The 23726-nt window shown below is 41.1% G+C and overlaps 1 protein-coding gene across 13 annotated transcripts in view; it reads right to left on the reverse strand.

Annotated features, from left to right (window-relative positions):
* Positions 1 to 8848: 8848 nt before the first annotated feature.
* Positions 8849 to 23726, reverse strand: part of LOC147448570 (uncharacterized) — a 294875-nt gene continuing 279997 nt past the window's right edge. For 7 of the 13 annotated variants that reach the window (XM_086521148.1, XM_086521145.1, XM_086521147.1 and 4 more), the window contains 3 exons: positions 22533 to 22630; positions 10521 to 10597; positions 9490 to 9735 (listed from right to left, as the gene is read on the reverse strand). In XM_086521148.1, the coding sequence (XP_086377274.1) occupies positions 9657 to 9735; positions 10521 to 10597; positions 22533 to 22630 (254 nt within the window). In that variant the 3' untranslated portion in view covers positions 9490 to 9656. Of the gene's footprint in view, positions 9374 to 9489; positions 9736 to 10520; positions 10598 to 22532; positions 22631 to 23726 lie in introns of those variants that run through there. The other 6 variants (XM_086521155.1, XM_086521154.1, XM_086521151.1 and 3 more) reach the window with 4 other exon arrangements.

Consider the following 23726-nt stretch of genomic DNA (forward strand, 5'->3'; position numbering starts at 1 on the left):
AGAGTATCTGATCGCATGGCAACATCAGGTGGATTTGGTGCAAGATGCTCAAAATCAAATGTATGATTCATGTTAATATCCAAATCCATAGTGGTAGGTGATGTGCTAGCAAGAGAAAAGATAGTACCTTAGCTTAGAGATCGCCAAATGAAAATCGAAGAACACCTACTACAAGTAGATTGCTTGGCCGTGCCAATCTCGAAAACCGCCAAGAGTGGGTGTCGATGTCAAAAACGAAGCCGTAGCCTTTAGAAAGATCACTTTGATTCTTTATCAATTGACTTTATAGGTTGGTCAAAATCTCTCGAAGGACGTTCTAATTTGATCTTAGTAGCTATTCGCTCTCGGAATCTTCTTTCAAAATCTCCCAAGCATGAAGAACTAGGAAAGTGAAGATGTCTGCCGTGTGATGCATATCTTGCGACCTAGAAGGATAGACGGTTGGTGAGTTTTTGAAAATTGCAAAAAGGTGCTTGTAACTCGCTATCGGGTGATGATTTTAAAGAAATGGCCGACTTCGAAGGAGAAACCAATGAACACAATGAGCTTCAAAAAGAGTGGGGTGAACCCCGCCTTGCGATGCCCAAAAGGGTTGGGCCATATGTGAAGGCCAACCCTAACGTTTTTGAAAAAAAACTTCAAAGATTCCTCTGCAACGGCGATGGCCCATTGCATGTTGCCAAAACCAAGAGAGAGAGAATTGTGTGGCTTGGGGCACGATGCTGTGATGAGTTGCTCAGCAGGACCTTGCGACCCCTGCGGGCCCACTCTTGCACTATTTGATTGTGGTCGACCTCCTCCTTGTTCCTGACACTAGAGTCTTTGAAAACGGCCCCTTCAACCTCCTCTTCGACTCATTCTTCCACAGTTTTGCATGGGCATGCAAAGTCATGCAACTGCGCCCCTTTTCTTTCCCAAAAAGCTTAGAGCTCTAATACCAATGTGAGAACCCAGGAAATTTCCTTAAGGATTCTCCGCACTACCCCCCTATTATATAAGATTTTGGCCTTCCATATCTAGAATCCCTTGTCCACATCTAGCAGCCGGCCCTTGGCATGGGTTCGTGACCCCCAGGGTTTGCGCTTGGCCTTACAGTTAATATCTTGGTGGATGTTTTCTTGAGCCACTTTGGTGGTTGCTTCGTCTTTTGAATTTGTGGTTTGACGGTTGCTCTTCCCAATGCATCCCATCAAGAGTTCTTGTGCTTTGTCTTCTAAATTGATCCTTGGAGAGTGTACCATTCATGACACACCTACTTTCCTTATCCTTTGACTGGCATGTTTCTTCGTATAGGTGGATACTGGCCCTTCTTGGACTAGAAACCAATAATACTTAGTTGGAGCATTCTTCAAAGTGGGGAGATGTTCTTCTCAAGTCTCCCATGTTTGGTTCGAGGTTCCACATGTATATTTTCTTTTGAATATACCTACCTTCAATAATTTAGTTACACAGGTAGTAGAGGCTGTTGGAGAGTCCTGGTAGTTATCTATGGTCCAAGTGTTCTCCCTTCAAAGGGGGATGTGGCCTCAGCTTGGGAGTCAATTTATATGGACTAATTCCTTAGTGCTTCCATGTGTAGTGGATAGGATTGACGATCCATTTGATGTCTTTCTATATCACCTTGTTCTTCTCTTCCTGCAAAGCTTGGGTGTAGGGAGTCTAGATCTTGTCGTATTAGCTGCACTCTCAATATTGATGTGTGTTCCTTTCTGTTGGAGGTATGCTCTCGATTCATTTTGAGAGTGGGGTGATATCTCTCAGGATGTGTTCCAGACATATGAAGATCAATAGCAGTTTTCACTCTCAGTTTGAATTGAGTCTCTTTTTCGCAATCTTTTGACTTCATAAAGAACAATCAATTACCATGGGATGTTTCTTTGATCTCTTTCTTAGTTTTCAAATGCATTTTCTTTTCCCAAGAAGGCAACAACTGCTAGGAATAAAATTGCTCCTTTGCAAAGTGCTAGTGGAAAGTGACGCAATGATAGATCACATTATCTCCTATACTTTGAAAAGCTATTGCAATTTTGCAAGTTTAAGGAAGTTCACAAATGCAAAAAGGCCAAATCTTATCACTTTAGTAAAGCGACCTTTCAAAAAAATAACAATGTTGAATGGGAGCCCATTGCAACACATTGTGTCCATTGATGGAATGCATATTGGATGTGAGATGTATCGAATGAAGACAATGTTTAAAACATTCATGAGGGTAATTCCCTCAAGGAAGAGACAATTCGCTTTCATCCATAGGATATGGGAGAGCAATACCAACTTCTAGTTCTTATCTATCAATCGAATTAGTTCAAAGGGTTTATGTATTGATCGTTGTGCACAAAAATAATCCACGGATGTAGATTGTGATAAGGCGATGAGGCTACGGCAAGAACTTTAAAAAGAATCTCAAAAAACATGCTCTAATTATGTTTATGATGTTCTCTCAATATGCTACCAGAAAGATGAGAATATACGTTTAAAACATATGGGAACTATTATTTGTTGTAGATCATAAAATGAGTTACATGGAATACCAAAGACATCATTTTACAGCTATAAGCAAACTTTGAGAATGGTGTGCATCAATATATGCATGGAACCACATGTACATTGAGAAGAGGACTTCAACATACTAGTTTAGCGAGAGCATGAATTTGTGGATATCAACTTCAAGAAGATGCCACATAGAAGCATGACGATGTAGGATAGCTCAAGGGAGACTCAATCGGTCATTCCATCAACGTACAAACAAGTGGATATTTAAGTGAAATGGGAACGACACTTGAATATATGGGTTGTGAGAAGAATCTTTACCAATCTTTCTTTTGGTAGAATTTGGAATAAAGAGTACCCACGTCACCTTAACAAAAACAAGTGAGTTCTCTAATTGCAATCTTTGTAGTACACTCAAGCAAGGTTGGAAGCCAAACTTAACCTTAAAGAAAAAGCTATGCTCTATGAAACATGGGAATTCTATGCCATCTTAAACTCAATACATGCAACTTATGGAGGATGAAGATGGTCAATTATTTGGTGTGACCAGATGTAGAGTTTTTATGGATTTTGGTCGTGAATACTTTGAGCTATGGATTTGGAGTTGCTATAACTTGACAAGAGCACAACAAATCACACATAAATGTTTCCCAATGCAATATACCAAGTTTAGAATGCTTATGGACAACAAGAACTGCAAAAATCTAAACATTATGTTAGGGTTCAAGATAGTTTATCATAAAAATTTGAGTTATATTTGGAGGATGGAGATAATACCTTGATATTTGGTGGCACTCCGTATAGAATGATGTGGAGCATGATAGGGACCTATGTCATTTTTTCAAAGATGTGGAGGCATACTTCTCATCAACTTCAAACTTTCTTACAAGGAACAATGATTCCATGGTTATTTGCAAGAAATAAGAGAGACTATACATACAACACATTTGAAAACTAGCATGATAATCTTGCAAAAAATTATGTCCTTAGTCTATACTTGTCAAAACGAAAGCATTGAACAATGACTAACAATGTTCTTTTTTATGGTACACAAGATGTCTCTTGCGATATTCTCCCTAATGTGTTGCTTCCAAGATTTTTAATAAATTTACTATAATATACCAGTTATTTTCCAAACAAGAATCTGCCAATGTGGTGAGTACTTCGATGAGTGTGCCCCATGTTAAGGGGACTCCAATGTATTATTGGAGTGCAATTATTCTAAGGAGACTTCAATGTATTGCTAGAGTGCACCCTATTCTACGGGGACTGCTTTTTCTCTTAGTGGATTCTATGTTTTGATCATACCTTAAAATAAAGTTCATTTTCTCAAGTTTGATTAAATGTTTGTGTCAAGAACTATTTCACTATGCCTACCCATTATGTGAAAGAATTTGATTGAACTTGAAGACTTTGAAACAATTAAAATTAAGATCAGACAAAGGGAGCAGCTAGAATTACCTTCTTAATCTTTATAAAATAGAAAAATCACTCTTATTTTTGTGGGTCTCCTTGGATTAAGTGGAAATTTTATCGATATACACATGTTGAACCTAGCATGACAAGTGGTCTTTAAACAAAACCTTTTATGATGAAATAGAGCACTACTCGAATACAGCCATAAAGTCAATCCTTGAGAATCATTGATGCCCAACTTACAAATGTAAAGTTGATTAGTTCACTAAGGTTTTCCTTTCACTGCATTATTGTGTATGCAATTGGAATGGACCCTCTTTTAAAGTATACATATCATTTAGTAGAATAGGACCAATTGCAACAATTGATTCTCCCATTAGCAAACATCTTGCAAGGCAAGCTTATGTCGGTGACTGAATGTTTATGCCTAAAAATGATCTTTATGATTGAAATTAAATTTTTGCAAATCCAAATTACTTTCTCTTAATGCAAAAAATTGGATTCTGTTCTTTGGCTAGGTGAAGTGATTCCTCATAATAATGACATAGTCAAAACATCTAGGATATTCACTTGCATGGTTTGTTTCCTCTTGCAAGCAAACAAATTGGATCTTGCAATGGATACAACAAAAGATACATTATTGGAAGCTTTCAACTTGGCCTTTGCATGTGCGGTTTTGAATTGTTCAATCAATCCTTATTGCATACATATAGTTCTTTTCACTGTTAATATATTGATCTTGGCACAAAATAGATATTGTCATGTTTGAAATATCAGAACAAGTACGGAGAACTCATTAGCAAAAAAAGGGCTGAGATTATTCTCCATGAAGAAGCTACATACTCCAAGAAAACATGAGGACTAAACAATCTTAATATCCATGTCCATGTATTGATATTGAAAGCGACTTTGCGGCCTTGGTTTATTCAATAAAAACAACCTTGGAAACATAAGTTAGCATCAATGTCTATGCAAATGACAACACATAGTTTTGAGAATTGGACAACTTTTGTTTGGGAGGCTGTTTTTGGATGATTTTACGACCATATCCAAGGATATCCCCCCCCCCAACCTCCCTTGTCACCACGCCAGCCACGCCATGTGTCATTGAGCATCCACCCGCTAGCCTCCATCATCAACTCTCCCCTAGCTGCCTTGTTAGAACCATGTGTGATAGAGGAATCATCCTCGTCTCTTAAGAGTTCACGTCATCTTTTAACACCCACTGGATTATTTTCCTCCTTTCTCACTCCAACAAGCTCTTCTTGTGTCATTGTTTCAAGAAGAAAAGTTGAAAATTAACTAATAAAGGGAAATAAAGATGGGGGAATCACTCCAAGAATCACTTATATCACATGTGTTCAGAGAGTATCAAAAAAATATCTATACTTACATGCTCAGAAGTAATAAAACAACCCATTTTTTAAAAAAAGAAGCTTACAAATTTTTCTCTCTCCAAAATGTAATAAAAAGCCCCTTCTATGAAGGTTATTCTGTTAATCTTTAAAAAAACTTCCCAAGAAAGACCCCTTTTTAAAACTCACTTGCTTTATTTACATTTTTTAGGGAAACCCCTCTCCCCTTTCCCCCTTATGAGAATAAAGAGAACTTCTTGTGAAACTTTTTCTAAGATTTTTGAAGCTCGTATGCTTGCCTAAATACTACGACATCCCTAGTAACGTCGTCAATGCCTAATAGTGGGTGTAAAACCAAGTACCACTATATGCTCAATTTTTTGGGGTATTTTATGTTACATGTGGGAGACCGCAAAGAGAGAAAAACCACAAAAAATGGAAAAATATACAATAAGGCTATGCATCAAGTGTATGCATGCCTAAATGAAGCTCTACAAACACATGGAGAATAACTCCACATTGTCCAAGGATATTTCACCAATGTCAAAGGAAAACTGTAATGTCTGTCTCAAGGAGATCTTGAATGTAATCATCAACTGAATTCTAAAGTTCTAGATACCCCAAAATAACCAAAAGCACACTTAGGTAAGGGAGATATCACGAGGATTGAGAGGAGCAAGAAGCACTCCAAATAGCCAAAAGTATACTTCAAACTATCGAGGAAAACCATAGTCTCAAGGATTGAGCAATTTTGCGAACAAAATTTCTAGTATGCTAATAATTCCAAAGCAAATAAGCAAGAGCCTCAACAAATGAGAAAATTCTAGTATGCTAACAATTCCAAAGCGAATGAGCAAGAGGCTCAGCTTGACGAGAACATCTCACATATTGAGCTGATGTAATGTGACGAGGTTCCAAGTAAACACCCAAGAGGCAGTATACCTAAAAGGCATCTCCACAAGAATAACTTCTCTTTTAGGAGGACTACTTTATTAACATCTTATAGCCTTTTTTGCGACCAACATGTTGGTATATTCATGTTCCATAATGCGTTGCAATGTTCAACCATCCAAGTAGGCTACATCTTTTGATAGAGATGTTTGGTTGAAATTTGCATGAGTGAAATCTCCTTAATATGTCAATCCTTATGTCTATTAACAGTTGCAAGAGGGAGAATTGGTGAAAGACCAGATAACATCTCCTGAATTTTGTGTCATAAGGGCCTATAATGCAATCCAAGGCCATATATGTTGTCAGTGTTTGGATGGGAAAGCACATGGCCTTGATTGTTGACCATGTCCTTGATTGTCCTTACTATCTTCCGAGAGATGAAATATGCTCAATGGGGTCCTTTTTCAAGCTAGGATTCTCAAAAATGACACTCCAATGTATACTTTCAAGTCTCATGGAGTTACATGTTTGAGCATCTTTCACATGCCAAGTAATATACTTTGTAAGCTCTTTTCAATCTGCCAAAAGATACAAAGCATCATTTTTGTACTTCCATACACTATACAAAATACCTCTTGTATAATTTCCCTCAATTTCACTATCTCCATAAGTTTGTTAAATCCTCCAATATCTATCTCCTAGCTTTGTAGTATCCTTTTCCCTGCTAGCTCGCTAAGTATCTACAAAACTATGCATAATGGAGTTGATGGTTATTTTTTCTTGTGGATCACCACCATGGGTCTATATCTCACACTTTCTTTTAAAGGTGAATTTGGGCTTGCATAGTGAATATGACAAGCATTTATACACAATGTTGTTATGTGGGCTAACGCTTTAGTTCTATCCACAATCACTCATAATCCAAAAATTCCTCACAGATACTTTAGTCTTATTCACAAATATAAAACCATTTTGTTCTCTGAACGAATTGTAGGATCCTTTTGCAAGGCCACCAATAAAGAGTGCAACGACACAAGCTTTTCAGCACGTGGCGTTTGATCGTAAAATGCAACCATTCAACAAGGTGAGTAATCATTTTGCATCTCCTTGGTTCATTCTCTTGTCCCCTTGTCGTGTGCTGATTAAAAATATGCATTCTTCACATTACAATATACGCTCATAATTCAATTGTATGATGTCACTGTAAGGCCTTTTACGACGGTAAATGTTTTTCTTGTTTCATTTATCTCAAAGTAATGCTCTTGGTTTAGATAATAAAGAAAATGTTTTTGGAGATTGTTTCTAAGACAGGCAAGAATTATGTGCCAGATTGTTGAAAAAACATTGAAAAAATGACATCAACAAATGTTGGTACAACAGTGTTCTATCATCATATACACAAAGTTGTAATACGCAAGGTGTAAGGTTGGCTCAAGGTTCTAGCAGAGTAGATGAGATGCCTTTAGGATCGGACTTATAAGTATGCCTTTTTCATTTTTGGTGAAAGCCTTAGTACCGGTTTCTTGCTAAAGAAAGTGGGATCAGAGCTCCAACCATACTCATATGGTTAGTTGAACCATGCCTATATGGAAAATTGTTTTCATACTCGTGTGGAAAATGATATTATACTTGGCCAACATTTGCAAGAAAAAATAAAACTAATGAAGTTGATGTGTGCTACTGATGATTAAAATTCATAGTAATTTCACAACTTAAATATGGTAAAATTTTTTATACTTATATGGTGCTATGAGTGCTTACCATGTACAATTGTTTGCGTTTTTTAAGATGCAAATAGAGTCACAAATGTTTCACATTAAGGGTTCAAACATACTTCCATATTCATATGCATTTTCCCTATGAAATTTGTATAATATTCATACTCATACAAGTTTGTATGATTCATTCTCATAGGCATTTTCCATACTTCCATATTCATATGCATTTTCCATGTAAAATTCGTATGGAATCTGAACTAATGCATTTTCCCTATAAAATTCGTATGGAATTTATACTCATATGCATTTTCCTTGTAAAATTCGCATGGAATTCATACTCATATGCATTTTCCCTGTGGAATTCGTATGGAATCCATTTCATATGCATTTTCCCTAAAAAATTCGTATGGAATCCATATTCATAAGCATTTTTCCCTATGCATATTCATATCCATATTCATATGCATTTTTCTTGTGGCATTCGTAAGGAATCCATACTCATGCATTTTCCCTTTTCCCTATGAAATTCGTATGGTGTAATTTGGCTTTGTTAACACCATCCTGAAACTCCAGTGACTCCACATAATCCAATGAGTTAAAGGGATCCTTGAAATTTCTTATTTTTGCAAATTGAAGTAGCTCAAAAGATAGGAAGTTAGTTTAAACTAGCCTTAATCCTTGTTGGCAAAGCATTCAAAACCTAATACTTTGGGGGTGTGTAAAATATTTAGTTCAAAGCTTTGACAAGTAGGATGGAAATCTTTGCTCAATTGGTACCTACTGCAAAATAGAAGATGTCCATAATGAAATGATATTTAGAATAACGTTGCATGTTGAAATTGTGCTTGTTCCTATTTAAGAAACACGAAAAGAGGTGGTGCTGCTAGTGTTTTAGCCACTCGATTGCTAAAACATCACATGATACATTCCATCGTATGACAATGGATTTCAGTCTCATTTTATTGTCGATGGTGGAATTCCTTATCTTATATTGCATTTCTTACCCTTTTATATCATTTGCTAATGTGTCAAAAGTTTGTGCTATGGTTTTTTTTCTTGAAAACTTGCTATCAGCCATCACATTCCCAACTCTCTTGTAGGCTATAGAAGTTGTAGTAACATTCACATGTCGTTTCTTGACATGCATGCCAAGAGTAGCTCTTCTTGATGGCACATCACAAGGCTAGGTTTGGCATGATGCAAGTGTGTGATGGTTACATATAAGCCGCATTTGTCACATATCCCTCACGTATGCCGCTTACTTGTAGGTCTATTTTTATTCAGACAAAATGGCACCAAAAACTTAGTCCATGGAAGCTTAGATTGCAGGTGATAACACAAAGAGGTGACCGAAAAGGCAAAAACAACATGCTTGCCTTATCATGGGCTGAAGTTAAGATGAAAGCAGAGGTCGAGAACCACCACTTGATTCTATCATTGGGAAAAAGAGTTTAACATCTTCTCATAGATAATGTGATGACTCAGGTATTATTTTGTTCCAATGTTCTGCACAAGAATGAAGCATTCAGGGAATCAAACTCTTTGGTTTGCATAAAGCACAAACCATTACGAGACCCAAATTTATCTTGTTGTATGTTTTGCAGTACAATAAAAGATGGTCATAGAAAGAATTATCAACTTACATAAATTACAAATGCAATCTTGAGAACCTTAAAGATAATGTCGCATAATCTCTCATAAATTACAAATGCAATCTTGAGAACCTTAAAGATGATCTTTCATAATGTTGCATAATCTCTCATAAATTACAAATGCAGTCTTGAGAACCCTAAAGATGATCTTTCATAATGTCACATAATCTCTTATGAATTGTCCACATCTTCTTTTGGCAAGTCTTTCCACAGTACCTACAAGCACACTCCTTTGAGACACCTTGGTATATTAAACTCAAATTCAACACAGTTAAAATTTTATAGCTGATGTCTATACAACTTGTCATTTTAAGGAAAATTTACCAGAATACCCCTCAAATTTGTGGGACTTACCAAGATTGCCCTCAAATTCCAAAAATCCCCGAAATACCCTTGTACTGATTTTGGATTGATTACTCCAATTTTACATAAAAGATCTATTTTATAAGTCTTATGCAAAGATTTCAACCAAAAAGAGGCATTTGTGTCTACGACTAGTTAACTGTTTCATCTTAGGAGCCTATAGTACCATCTAAAATCCTAGTTCTATCATCTTCTATTGAGGGAGAAGCAATCTTCCTATAAAGACTTGCAATAGAAAAAGTTTTTGGAGGTATTTGCAAGATAAACGAGGGGTAATTTGGAAATTTTTGAAAAAATTTAAGGGTATTTTTTTGCAAAATATGAGGGACATTTTGGGAATTCCCACAAATTTCAGGGGCATTTTGTTAAATTTCCTTTATTTTAATCATATGCACTTGTGCATATGAAATTATGTGGCTGCACAAAAAATGCACCCATGATTGAGTCTGCAAATACATTGAGAAATGGCATATAAATGTAACCAACATTACGAATAGGAACTTCCATATGAGATAACTGAGGAATGCACAATGATCTTGAATGTTATGTATATATTGTTACCATTTCAAAAAATATACAAATAAATTCAAACAGTTTGAAGAATTGGACAAAAGCCATTCAAAAGCTTCTTAACTCACCATTCACTTTTACACCTTGAGCACCTTTGCACTGCTTGAGCTCCACATGAAGCACATTTTGGCACCTCCATAGATTCCTAAAATTAGCAACACTTTTATCAAAACCAATAATATCACTTTTAAGCTTGATAACACTCAATTTGGAAATAGAGCCTACCATATCCTATGAGAGACGAGTACACTTTTTATTTTTTTGCAAAAAAAAAAAAGATCCTTCTATTAGTTTTTAAAACTACACAGGTGGGCTACTACATCACCCTATCACGACGGGAGACTCTCCAAGAATGAAAGGGCTACATCAAATAATTGGAGGGGACAAAAGCCAAGCAAAAGGCCCGTGGTGTCTGTGCTCCAGTGTGGAGAAAGGTACTGGCCATCACAAAGTAATGAAAGCCTGACACCTTCTCTCAGCCCTATCTGAGCTGCTTTGTCAGCTGTCATACTGCCCTCTGAGTGTAGGTATAAGCTCAAGCCAAAATATGCGAGCCGTCATTGCAAGTTGCTTGCTGCCCGTTGAAGACATGGTAACACCAAGCCCTTCAAATGAACCAGAGGCCAAGGCTACTAATTAACTCCCATAAAAGGTCTCTCTCCCGAGTCCAGTTGCTGTCAAAAAGTCCACCGTAGGGTATTGCTGAGGGCGCTGTGCCTGAAGTCTAATAGCTAGGCTGTCCTGATCCATCCTATAGCTGATTGCTGGCGCCAAGGTGGCTACTCACGCCAAGTGAAGACCATGTCTGGGAGAAGGAAAGCAATCACACAGAGAATCAATATCTAAAGCATGTGGGATATCCCATGAACAATGACACCGAGTCTCCGCTAGATGCCTGCATCCAAACTGAGGGTGTTCCCTGTGCGCTACTCAAACTCCCACCGTTACCCCTCTGTGTACAACCAGAAGCGCAAGTAGGAAGAGCCCACTACACCTCTGGTCCTCAAAGCTCATTTACCGACACAATGCTTCAAAACTATCACAGAAAAGGTAGCAGTATCTTCGTTGGGTCTTCAAAAAAACTGTACAGCGCGAATGTCGTGCTCCACCTCTTGATGTGTGCTGGCATATGAGGTCCTTTCATAATGTACCCTCATATCTATATGTTTCCTTACTCTCAGCTGGTGTGAAAAGAGGTGAAAATATGCCAGGTAACACTTGATACCGTGTGAGAGGTCAGAATCCATGTCTGCAGAACGCATAGTAAAACAGTCTGGAATGGTGTGCAAAACATATCTCGGACAGAGTCACCCTTCTCATTGTGGGGGCCTGATCCATGTTTGCTCCATACATCACAATATCCATCTGAATAACCCTTTTTGAGCTTTAGGCGACGAGGAAAGGACAGTCAAGACTGTAGTCAAAAGGCAGGAGTGCATCGATACTCAAGCCATGCAAGGCCAGCCAACTTTGTGTCTGGGCATACTAGCACCTGTTGCCTCCTTTATCAGCAAGCTGCTTGTTACCAACTCTGACCTAATGTTCTCATGCGGCACAGATCACTTGCATCAATCATTGTGCAAATCAGGACTGATAGTCTCTCCATACGCTGTCATCCATTGTAGTACTCTCTCTCTCTCTGTCTCTCTCTCTCTCATGGGTTTGAACTTCTCTCTCTCACTGTTTTTTGGGTTTCGTCACTACTTCTTTGCTGTTTTTAGGGTTTCAAAACTGCTTTTTGTGAGGAGGGAAGATCACGTGGGAGACGGCTCTATTGTTGCTTTGTGGACTTCTGCAAAGCCTTCGATACAGTGCCTAGAGCTAGATTGATGTGTAGACTGCAAGAGATGGGGGTACCCAGAGAGTTGATTTGGGGGATCATGGCTCTATACAAGTTAGTAGTGGGGCATGTACGCACTCCAGAAGGGATTCCTGATTTGGTTCACTCCACTATTTGGGGTGAAACAAGGTTGCCCGCTATCTCCTACATTATTTGGCATGTACGTGGATGAGGTTACTAACTACATTGAGAGGGATGATGATAGAGGAGCACAGTTGGCAGGGACATGGATCCCACTATTGTTATATGCTGATGATATTGTGTTGATTTGTGTCGGAGGGGATGCAACGTCATTTAGATGCTTTGTACACATTTGCCCACGATAGTGGATTGTTTGTTCACTTGGGGAAACCAAGGTCATGGTGTTTAACACCACACCACAATGGGTCAAGAGATCAGCACCTACTTTTACATATGGCCAGGAGACGGTGGAGTATACAAATGCATACACCTATCTTGGAGTAGTCTTCAGTGGACCAACGTTTTCATTGAGGAGAGCAGGAGAGAATAGATTGACGAGAGCTTATGCAGCCTTGGGAGGTTTGAAGAAGATGTGTTCCCAGGTTCAGTTTCAGGAGCCTCGAACAAAGCTGTGGCTTTTTGACACTCTAGTGGCTTTAGTTAGGCTCCATGGGGTTCAAATTTGGGGGCCCTCAGTGGACCACCAGGGCAGATCTGGTAGCAGTGATGGATGGAGATGTATGGAGAGGCCTCTGGTCTCTATGATCTCTCAGATGACTCGAGCTAAGGCCTTAGTGCCACATGAGATTATTCGAGCTGAGCTAGCTGTCCTCCCTCTTGTAGTTGAGGCCCTTACTAGATCAGTTTCCTTCATGCATAATTTGCAGGACCTTCCCAGAGACAAATATGCTCGGCTAGCCCTTGAGTCATTGTTGCTAAATTGGCTTTATTTGACATAAAAATAATTCTAAATGAATTATTGGATTTATAAGTGAGAGGGCTTTCTCGCTTTGAACACCAAGGAAAAATAATTCTAAACGAATTACTGGAACTTTAAGTGAGAGGGTTTTTCTCACTGGAGACATCCGAGTACAGAGTATTCCTAGTGCGTCATTCAGAGTAATGACGGGAGCACTGTGAAAGGGAATATCTGTAAGGCCAAAGAACGGGTACTTTTGATGCGTCACATTGGATGGGTGACAGGGAGCATCTGGAGAAAGTATTTGACTATCCGCGAACGGACATCTCTGATGCGTCATAGGATGGGTGACATAGTGCATCACGAAGGACATTGTACCGTAAGTTCGGTAGGAAAGGACTAGGTGATGGGTATTCCTGACGCGTCACAAGGTGGGTGACAGGTGCATCGGAAAGGGAATATCCATAGTCAAGAGGAAATTCTGAACTGTGTTAAAATTGTGCACAAGGAAAAGCAAGCACTTTGATATACTTACAGCCGCAAATAGCTCGTAGATGTGCGAGCATGTATGCTTTGTTCCGCGAGGAATGCTTGGCATTGTCGCGTAGCTCTTGCGGAGGCTACAACAATGGTGCAGTAGGATCTATAGTGTGATGAACGAGCAGGGAGTAGAGCCAGGATGAGGCTCACGCTCTCTCTCCTCCTCTCTCACACACACTCGACGGTAGCTTAAAACTTATGATTATGATAAAAGTTTTTCTTACAAAATGACCTAGGTACCTTATATACTAAGGTTACCTCAAGTTAACCAAAAATAGAGTTTGAGGGGTCATATGGCTTTGTATTTACAATCTAGAAGTGCCATTGCACCCGGCTTCTACAACTACACTAGCTACTTATTACAAAATGATGTTTATGACCATAATCCTTAGCATTCCATAACTCTCAGAAAAGAAGGCTTTGCTGAGTTACTACCACAGCAGAGTTCGTCGCCTCACAACAGAGGCACACTGATTGACCGAGCGACCGAGCTGGGGAGATCCAGACGCCCATGAATGCGGAGGACTACACAGCATCGACGGAGGCTGCATCAAAGGATTCGGATCACTTTGGCCCAACATGCACGACGCCTGGTCACACTACTGACCAAGGAGGAGATTGATGAGATCCGCCAACGACCGATGCTCGATCTCTTGTGATCTAGCTATCCCGGCTAGCTGCTTAGTTCACACCTAGTAGTTTAGGATTCCATAGTATTTATTTTGTCATCCTGTTACTTTAACTTTGTATCAGATCCACCACATTTTAACTTTCTGGTCTCATAGGTCACTTTGGCCTTTTGAAGACGTCAATATAACATTTCATTTATAACATCTCTCTCTCTCTCTCTCTCTCTCTCTCTCTCTCTCTCAGGAGGGGTTTCTCCACACTGGATCATGTCTTTACACTCAGAGCTATCATTGAGGAGGGTCGAGCACATGGTAAACGGATATATTGCAGCTTTGTGGACTTCCGCAAAGCTTTTGAAACAGTACCGAGGGCCAGATTGATGCGCCGACTTATGGAATTGGGGGTACCCATAGAACTGATATGGGGGATTATGGCATTGTACAGTTCAATGATGGGTCATGTACGCACGCACACTAGAGGGGATATCTGACATAATTCACTCCACTATCGGAGTGAAACAGGGATGCCCATTGTCCTCTACTTTATTTGGTATGTATGTTGATGAGGTCTGTGATTAAATTGACAGAGGAGGAGATAGAGGTGCTCACCTTGCAGGGACATGGATCTCTCTTTTATTGTATGCTGACGATATCGTGTTGATATCAGACTCACCAGAGGGTATGCAGAGACATTTGGACGCATTGCATAGTTTTGCAAGGGATAGTGGATTGTCTGTCAACCTTGGTAAAACCAAGGTCATGGTATTTAATACCACGTCACAGTGGGTCAGGAGATCAGCACCTACATTCACATATGGTCAGGACAGTATGGAGTACACTGATGCATACACATATCTTGGGGTAGTCTTTAGTGGACCGAGGTTCACACTGAAAGTGGCAGCAGACACTAGATTGACTTGTGCCTATGCAGCCATAGGCGGTTTAGAGAGGATTTGTTCGCAAGTTCAGTTCTAGGAACCTCAAACAAAGCTCTGGCTCTTCGACACTTTGGTCGCTTCAGTTATGCACTACGGGGTTCACGTTTGGGGACCATCTGTTGACAGTGCTGGATGGAGTAATATGGAGAGGCCCTTGGTATTGATAGCCGTTTTTCGGCTCTCCATAATTGCCATACTAGATTACTCCACCCTACCAAATTCACCCAAACGCTATGGCTATCCCTACCATTTCATTGTACATAGGCGTGTGTGAGTTAGGGGGCTTTTCCCATATCTTCTTAAAAACCCTCAGCTAGCTAGTCACTGGGCTAGGTGAGCCAAAAAAAATAAAAAAAATAAAAAATAAAAGTATATTATGGCCTCTTTGTGTGTAAATATTTCATTGTATATATGGCCAAAATATAGGGATTTTTTATAATTATTTTGGTATTTTATTTAAATATTTCTACTTAGGTGTGTGTTTTATTAAACCTATGTACACCTTCTTTCATCCTCTTACACCATAAGTATATTTTTTGCCAATATGTACATATTATAACCTCATTTTTTTCCTTTATACAAATCACTCCCACATTTTCACCCTCACCCTCGTGAAAACAAAAAATTGATTTCTACTCATTAGTTACGTTTATTATATTATTTACTTGCATACCTTTTCCTCTTTCACCCAAAATAATTCAAGGAGGGACCATATCATATGATTCCAATATCTTTCCATATCCATAACTCCTCCATATTTTTATTATTATTTTTACTCATTATTCTAACACCATGTGCTCATTGAGCTAAAGTCCATGAATAGTCCATACACTAGTCCCACCATGTATATATTTCTTATTTCACCAATAATCCTCCTCCATGCATGGGTCAAGGGCAACTTGAATGCTTTGTATTATAATATGACAAAGGAGGGGCTCACTCTTGGATGCATTGTACAAATTCAACAAAGGAGGGGGCCACTAAAAGACTTTTGCAGGCATAAAAAACAGGCTTTTTGGTGAGAATTTTGACACCTATCTCCACTCCGAATTTGGAGCGGTGGTCAAAAGAGAAAATGTAGCCCACGCTCTGAATAATCACCTCAAATTTTTTCATGATTTTTGGAGCTACCAGCGGTGAGCTATGATTTTTTGAGTGGACCCCAGTCTGCCCACTTTTCTCACAAGTAGCCCTTAGTCTTTTCTCACCCTTCCACACACCTACTCACTCTTACACATCCCTCCCTCTCCTTCTCTCACTCAAACCTGCAATTTCCATGGCTTCTCCCACCCTCTTCACCATTACCCTTCTCTCTCATCCCTATAGTTCTTTTTTGAACCTCTACATACATACACCCTCTCCATGTCTCTCTCTATTGCTTCTATGTTACAATTTCATTTACCTCTCCTAAAATATCTAAAATTCAGCATCTTAACCATGATAACTTCTGCAAATTGAGGATTTTTCATCAACAAATCCTCTTTTCATCGTGGTGGTCAACCGTGGCGGCGGCGTAAAGAAGCGAAGAAGAAGAAGAAGACCAGCGGTCATTTTTTCCACAATCTACACAAGGGTGAGTTCAAGCTTCTTCAAAGCTTCACCATCTCAATGATTCTCTTTTAATTCACCCCTCTTCCTTCATCAAATCAACTCACTCTACCCATTGTAAATGTAACATTAACTTTCTAGTGATTACTAACGATTAACATACTAACACAAAATAGCATTGACCTAACCATAAAAGACACCTCACCTCAAGACATGTATAGTAACTCTCTCTCTCTCTCTCTCTCCCCTTCCTTAAAACTTACTTTCACTTTATCTACCATCAATAATGCTCTCTTTTGAGCCCACACCCATGACTCAAGCAGACAAAGAAGGCCCGCAATGTTTTGATATTCAAAAAAATCATAATCCTGATTTGTTAGCTTGTAAATTAGGATTTCCAATAATCTTAATATGGGGTCTCCAACCTATAAATAGGCCCCTCTCCTTCTTGTAAAACAACCTCCAATATCTCACATAGCACCCCAACACTCTATGCGTGAGGAGAGACTTAGGTGTAGCAACCACTTGTGAGCTTCACTCTTGGTGTGAGAGAAGCCTTCAAGCTACACATTGTAAGTGAGAGAGCGTGAGTTCCACAAATCTCAAAACCACTATTGTATATGCTCCTTCATCATCAATAAATTGAGGTTTGGTGCATCAAAGGCGTGATTCGACGTTCAAATCTTCATCCTTCCATTTGTGCAATACGGTTCGGTGAATTCAAGGTGACTTGTGTATTTTGAGTTTTTATCGGTTGATCTTGATTTAGAAAGTGTTTTAGTGTGTTTTTTTCATTGCCATTTTTTGTCCATTGTAAGAGGGTATTGTGGTGAGAGGTCTCCCACACCCTAAGACAGTGTGTGTGTTTTGGCAATGTTTAGCAATCACTAAGCATTGAGTGAGTTTTATACAAGTTCTACGATAGCATCATAACGAACCATCTTCATTTGCAAGTCACAAATAAGGTATTACCCAAGATCCTTTTCTCTCTCTCTTCCCTTTGCTCTAGCTCTCTCTGGTCCAGTTTGTGTGTGTCTTGGTGTGAGGTTGTTTGTGTGTTTTGTGTGGTGCATCTTCTTGGTTGTGCCAAAATCTCTCTTGCGTCCTAGTTCGCATACCATAACTAGGTGGTGCCCCTATCTTGTTTGGGTTTGGCTGTGGGTTTGTTGTTGTGTTGTGCTTGTGGTTGCCCCAGCCCCAATTGAGCAGCACGGGAGCCTTGAGGGGTGTTTAGAGGTCGCCTCTCTTGTTGCCCGCCCCGGACCGCCTCAGTATATATGATTTCTAGGCTGATTAGAGCCAAGACCTCAGTTCCACATGACATCATACAAGCGGAGCTAGCTGCCCCACCTATGGAGATTGAGGCACTTACCAGATCAGTATCATTTGTACACAGATTATGGGACACCACCAGGGACAAATATGCTAGGCTTGCTCTTGAGTCATCCAAACAACTGGCATTACAGGGAGAAACATCATGTTGGTATGCACACATGAGCTCATGGTTTCAGCATGGACAGGCTGCCCCCTTTCCAATATTCTCTTGATGCACCATCTTTGGCTCTTACACAGATGGAGAATACTAGACTCATTCGGCAAGATCTTATCCAGCTTGATACCAGGAGGACATGGATACAGCCATCGCGGGAGTTGGGTACGAAGAGGGCTTTCTATAGAGAGCATCTTCTCCAACTCACGACAGACGGATTTGTCACACGGCTGAGCTACATGGACACACTGTTTATTCAGAGATGGTTTTGACTTGTTAGATAGAGTCATGAAATATCAGGATCAGAGATGTCTCCGATTATTTCTACTTGAGATACAAAGACATAGAGACTCTCTATTGAGAGTGCATAGACAAAGACAATCCCATAGATGCATCTCAGATTTCTTCAGTCCGAGTACCACAGAGGCAGAGGGGCCACCACCACCATAGAGCTCGGTTCCCACCCATACACACACCAATGGTACTCTCATTGACCGAGCTATAGAGTTGGGGAGATCGAGACGACCACGACTGAGTAGGGGAGCCACGCAACACCGATGGAGATTGCGGCAGAGGATCCACAGGATTCTAGCACGACACCCAGAGTGTCGATCAGGATAGGCTTCATGCTACTGCTATATTGTATCATGGTGACACTTATCCCCACTTTGTACCTTTGTGGCATTACCATTGCTCAGCTTACCAACCACCCATAGGAGTCGGTAGTACTCATATCTCAGTTTCCAGTTTGTAGTTTTCTTTGTTTGTACCCAGACTTGGTACTAGACTCACCATTGTAATCAATTTGGTCTCATAGGTCATTTTGGCCTTTTGTAGACGTTAATATATCATTTCATTTCATCTCTCTCTCTCTCTCTCTCTCTCTCTCTCTCTCTCTCTCTCTCTCTCTCTCTCTCTCTCCCCTACGTTTTTGCAGTAAGCCAGCGCTACATGCTGCTACTCCTTGCGCCTCCCACAAGGTATGCAGGTATGCATAGAGTAAGGTTGGGGTTAGGCTTGCATACGGTAGGTAAGGGTTAGGTTTGATTTTCGAGGCAGACAGTTCGTACATGCTCTCTCTCTCTCTCTCTCTGTGTGGTCCATCCAATTTATCTCTCCTACATACGCGGGTGTGTAACGATGAAGAAGTCAGTAATCGTGTTTTGTCTATATGAGCCAGGCTCATAGAGGGCTTACGATAATGACGGTCTAGTAGCGGAGCACTTTATACATGCTAGGGATATGCTGATGGAGGTTCTTGCAGTGTTGTTCAATCGTGCCATGTGTGAGGGATTACCTGAGACTTGGAGGTTGTCTACTATTGTGCCTATATTCAAGGCAGGTGATCCTACAGAGCCTGGAAATTACCGCACTATTATGGTTGGACACACACTGGCACGATTGTATGCATCCATTATTGAGCAGCAGTTGAGTAACTGGGCAGAGGGTGAGGGTGTACGGGCAAAGGGACAGGCAGGTTTCAGGAGGGGTTTCTCCACTCTTGACCATATTCTGACACTCAGAGCTATCATTGAGGAGGGCAGGTCACATGGGAGACGGATTTATTGTAGCTTTGTGGATTTCCGCAAAGCATTTGACATGGTACCGAGAGCTCGACTGATGCGCAGACTGCAGGAGATGGGGGTGCCCACAGTGTTGATTTGGGGGATTATGGTTTTATACAGATCAGTGATGGGACATGTACGCACCCCAGAGGGGATATCTGACTTAGTTCACTCCACTATCGGGGTGAAACAGGGTTGCCCATTGTCTCCTACTCTATTTGGTATGTATGTTGATGAGGTGTCTGATTACATTGACAGAGAGGGTGATAGAGGTGCCCAGCTGGCAGGGACGTGGATCCCATTGTTGTTATATGCTGATGATATTGTCTTGATCTCTGACTCACCAGAGGGTATGCAGCGACAGTTGGATGCATTACACAGTTTTGCAGAGGATAGTGGATTGTCTGTAAACCTTGGTAAAACCAAGGTCATGGTGTTTAACACCACACCGCAGTGGATCAGGAGATCGGCACCGACCTTCACGTATGGTCAAGAGATTGTGGAGTATACAGATGCATACACTTACCTTGGGATAGTCTTCACTGGGCCGAGGTTTTCTTTGGGGAGAGCAGCAAAGACTAGACTGACCAGAGCTTATGCGGCCTTGGGAGGCTTGGAGAGGATGTGTTCGCAGGTTCAGTTCCAGGAACCTCGGACAAAGTTATGGCTCTTTGATACTTTAGTAGCCTCAGCTATGATGTATGGGGTACAGGTATGGGGACCTTCTGTAGGCCAGGATGGTTGGAGACGTATGGAGAGGCCCTTGGTATCTATGATCTCCCGATTGATTAGAGCCAAGGCCTCCGTACCTCACGCGATCATTCGAGCAGAGCTAGCTGCCCCCCCCATGGAGATTGAGGCGCTTACCAGATCAGTGTCCTTTGTGCACAGCCTATGGGATACTACTAGAGACAGATATGCTAGATTGGCCCTTGAGTCTTCCAGACAATTAGCTCTACAGGGGGACACTTCATGCTGGTATGCACAGATGACTTCATGGTTTCAGACGCATGGCTTCACCATGGACAGGTTGCCCCCTTTCCAGTATTCTCTTCAGGCACCCTCGCTGTCTCTTACACGGGTGGAGATCACTAGACTCATTCGTCAGGACCTGATCCAGCTCGACACCAGGAGGACATGGATAGAGCCGCCTCAGGAGTTGAGCACGAAGATGGCTTTCTATAGAGAGCATCTTCTCCACCTCACAGGAGATGGGTTTGTGATTCGACCCAGCTACATGGACACACATATGTCTCATGGTTTGCGTTGTGCCATTGGTCAGATACGCACATCCTCACATCAGCTCGAGATTGAGACCGGTAGATTCAGAGGGATACCAGCAGACAGCAGGATATGCCGATTATGCCAGAGAGAGCCAGAGACAGAGTTGCACTACATATGTCATTGCACAGTGTTCTATGAGATACGGGGGCGTTTCCACTGCTTATTCAGAGAGGGTTTTGGTCCTCTATCTAGGGTCATGAGTTATGAGGATCAGAGATGTCTTGGACTATATCTACTTGAGTTACACAGGTATAGAGACACTTTACTGGGGAGAGCTAGAGAGAGGCAGTCCCAGAGACACATTACAGATTTCTTTTCACTAGATATGGGACAGCCAGAGGAGCAGCCACCACTGCAGAGCTCGTCCCACACTCATTCGACCACTACTGGCACTCTCATCGACCGAGCATTGGAGCTACAGAGATACAGACGACCGCGACTGAGGAGAGGAGCTACACAGCATCGACGGAGACTACAACAGAAGATTCGAGCCATACTCTCTCGACATCCAGAGTGCAGATGAGGATGGATCCTCACCATTTCTTCCATCTTTGTTTCACACACTGTTACATCCAGTTTACCAGGTACCTATTGTATCAGCTGCTACACCCACGTAGTTTTAGATTGTAGTAGTAGTAGTAGTATTTTGTTCCACTTCTAGTTCTTTTCTAGTTCTTTTGTACCCAGACATGGTATTAGATTCACTATTTTGTAACTGATTGGTCTCATAGGTCATTTTGGCCTTTTGAAGACGTTAATATAACATTTCATTTCATTTCATTTCTCTCTCTCTCTGTGGTCCATCCAATTTATCTCTCCTACATACGCGGGTGTGTAACGATGAAGAAGTCAGTAATCGTGTTTTGTCTATATGAGCCAGGCTCATAGGTCTCCTCTCCCACTGCAAGATGGCTGTGAAGCATCGCTCAAGTCTCGATAGGAAGAACACCAAACATTTCTGGTGCTGAAACTGCATGACTTGTCATAGTAGCCCAAAAAACAAGGATTAGTATTTCTCTTAAGTATCATAGTGCATTGGACACGTGCAAATGTAATGCTCTTGCATCTCCGGCTCCCTCTCATAGAGTCAAAGAGAGTTAGGGATGGGAGAGAAGAGGCTGGTAGCCATTCACAAACGCATAAATGGAGCATATCTATGAGTTCTAAATGATTTGGCCATCATCATACTATTGGAGGTTATTCCTCTCAAGAGAAAAAAACCTATGACAATTACACTAAAAACATGAATAAAAGTGTCAATGTAAAAAAGGAAAAATGGGCAGATCTATTTGCAAACATGCAAGGTAGATTATTAGCTTATAGTGAATTCATGTGTGGAAAACATGGAAATAAATTAGATTGCCTACCCCAAATTGAAACATTCGTAACATCTCTCTAATATGATTCGTTGAAGCATCTGAATGCGCCGTACATGTCGTCATAAGTTGAGTTTTGGCAATATGGTCTACACATCAGACACTTGTAAGATGCATCAAACAGAAAGCTGGACCAAAAGTTGAAACAGAATAACTGACCAAATGTCACCTTCACTTATTGTAAACCCAAAATCGTGCCACAAACAAATTTGTCCGTACAGTGAGGTTCTTCACATTGCGTCCAATCAAGATTGTGAAGGACGGCCTGACAGTTGATGTTGCCTAGCCACATGATCTTCAGTTAGATCATTCTAGAGATCAGAAGGAATGACTGAAATCCCAGCTATGCATCTTCGGTTGGAAATTCCTTGAAAAGAGAGCATCACCTTACGAGAGGCTGCTTTCTAATTCAACAAGCAGAGTTCTTTTGTATTTCCAACATCTGAGTATTCCTAGAAGGTCAAATCAAGTTCACCTTTTGATTGATTGTATAGGAAGCTGGTCGCTCGCTACTGCTGTACGCTGCCCCCCCCCCCCCCCCCCCCCCCCCCCCCCCCGCCCCGCGGTCGTCAGTTCCTCCTTGCGCCTCGACCCTTAGGGCTTGTCCTTCGCAGTCAAAGCTTCTCGAAAGTCGTCTAGTTCTTGTCATTCGCCTCACTCACAGCAGTAGACACAAAACATCCTTAAATTCTGTCAGTAACATCATCAAATCATCTCTAAAACTTGCCTCAAGCTGCTTATTAATGTATATGGGTTGCGACTCCACTTGCTCCCCAAGAAAGACCTTCTCTAATTCATCTTCCTTAACCCTTGTAATTTTTTCCATATGCGCCTCAAACGCACGTTCTTGATGGAGGCTCATGCTCCGCCCCAGAGGGACTCTCCAGAAGCCCCCTCGCCCGACCTTGCAGAGCCCACCATCCGACTTGCTCTCTCGCCGACAGAGCAAGCAAGCCTAGCCGCAGAGGTGGAGCGTCTCCAAGCGACTTCCGTCACCTGCAAGATCATCGGCACCCGACCTAGCAGAGGAAAGGTGCGTGATCTCCTTCAGGCCCGCCTTTTAGTAGAGGTGGGCAAGATTCTTGATGTTCAGTTTCTCGGGCGTGGCTACTACTAGATAGAGTTTGAGACTCCCGAGATGGCGTCCAAGGTCATTGCGATGAGCCCCGTGGCCATCCGAGCAGT

The sequence above is a fragment of the Adiantum capillus-veneris genome, chromosome 10, assembly GCF_014529385.1.
Source record: "Adiantum capillus-veneris isolate H3 chromosome 10, ASM1452938v2, whole genome shotgun sequence".
Classification (NCBI taxonomy): Eukaryota; Viridiplantae; Streptophyta; class Polypodiopsida; order Polypodiales; family Pteridaceae; genus Adiantum; species Adiantum capillus-veneris.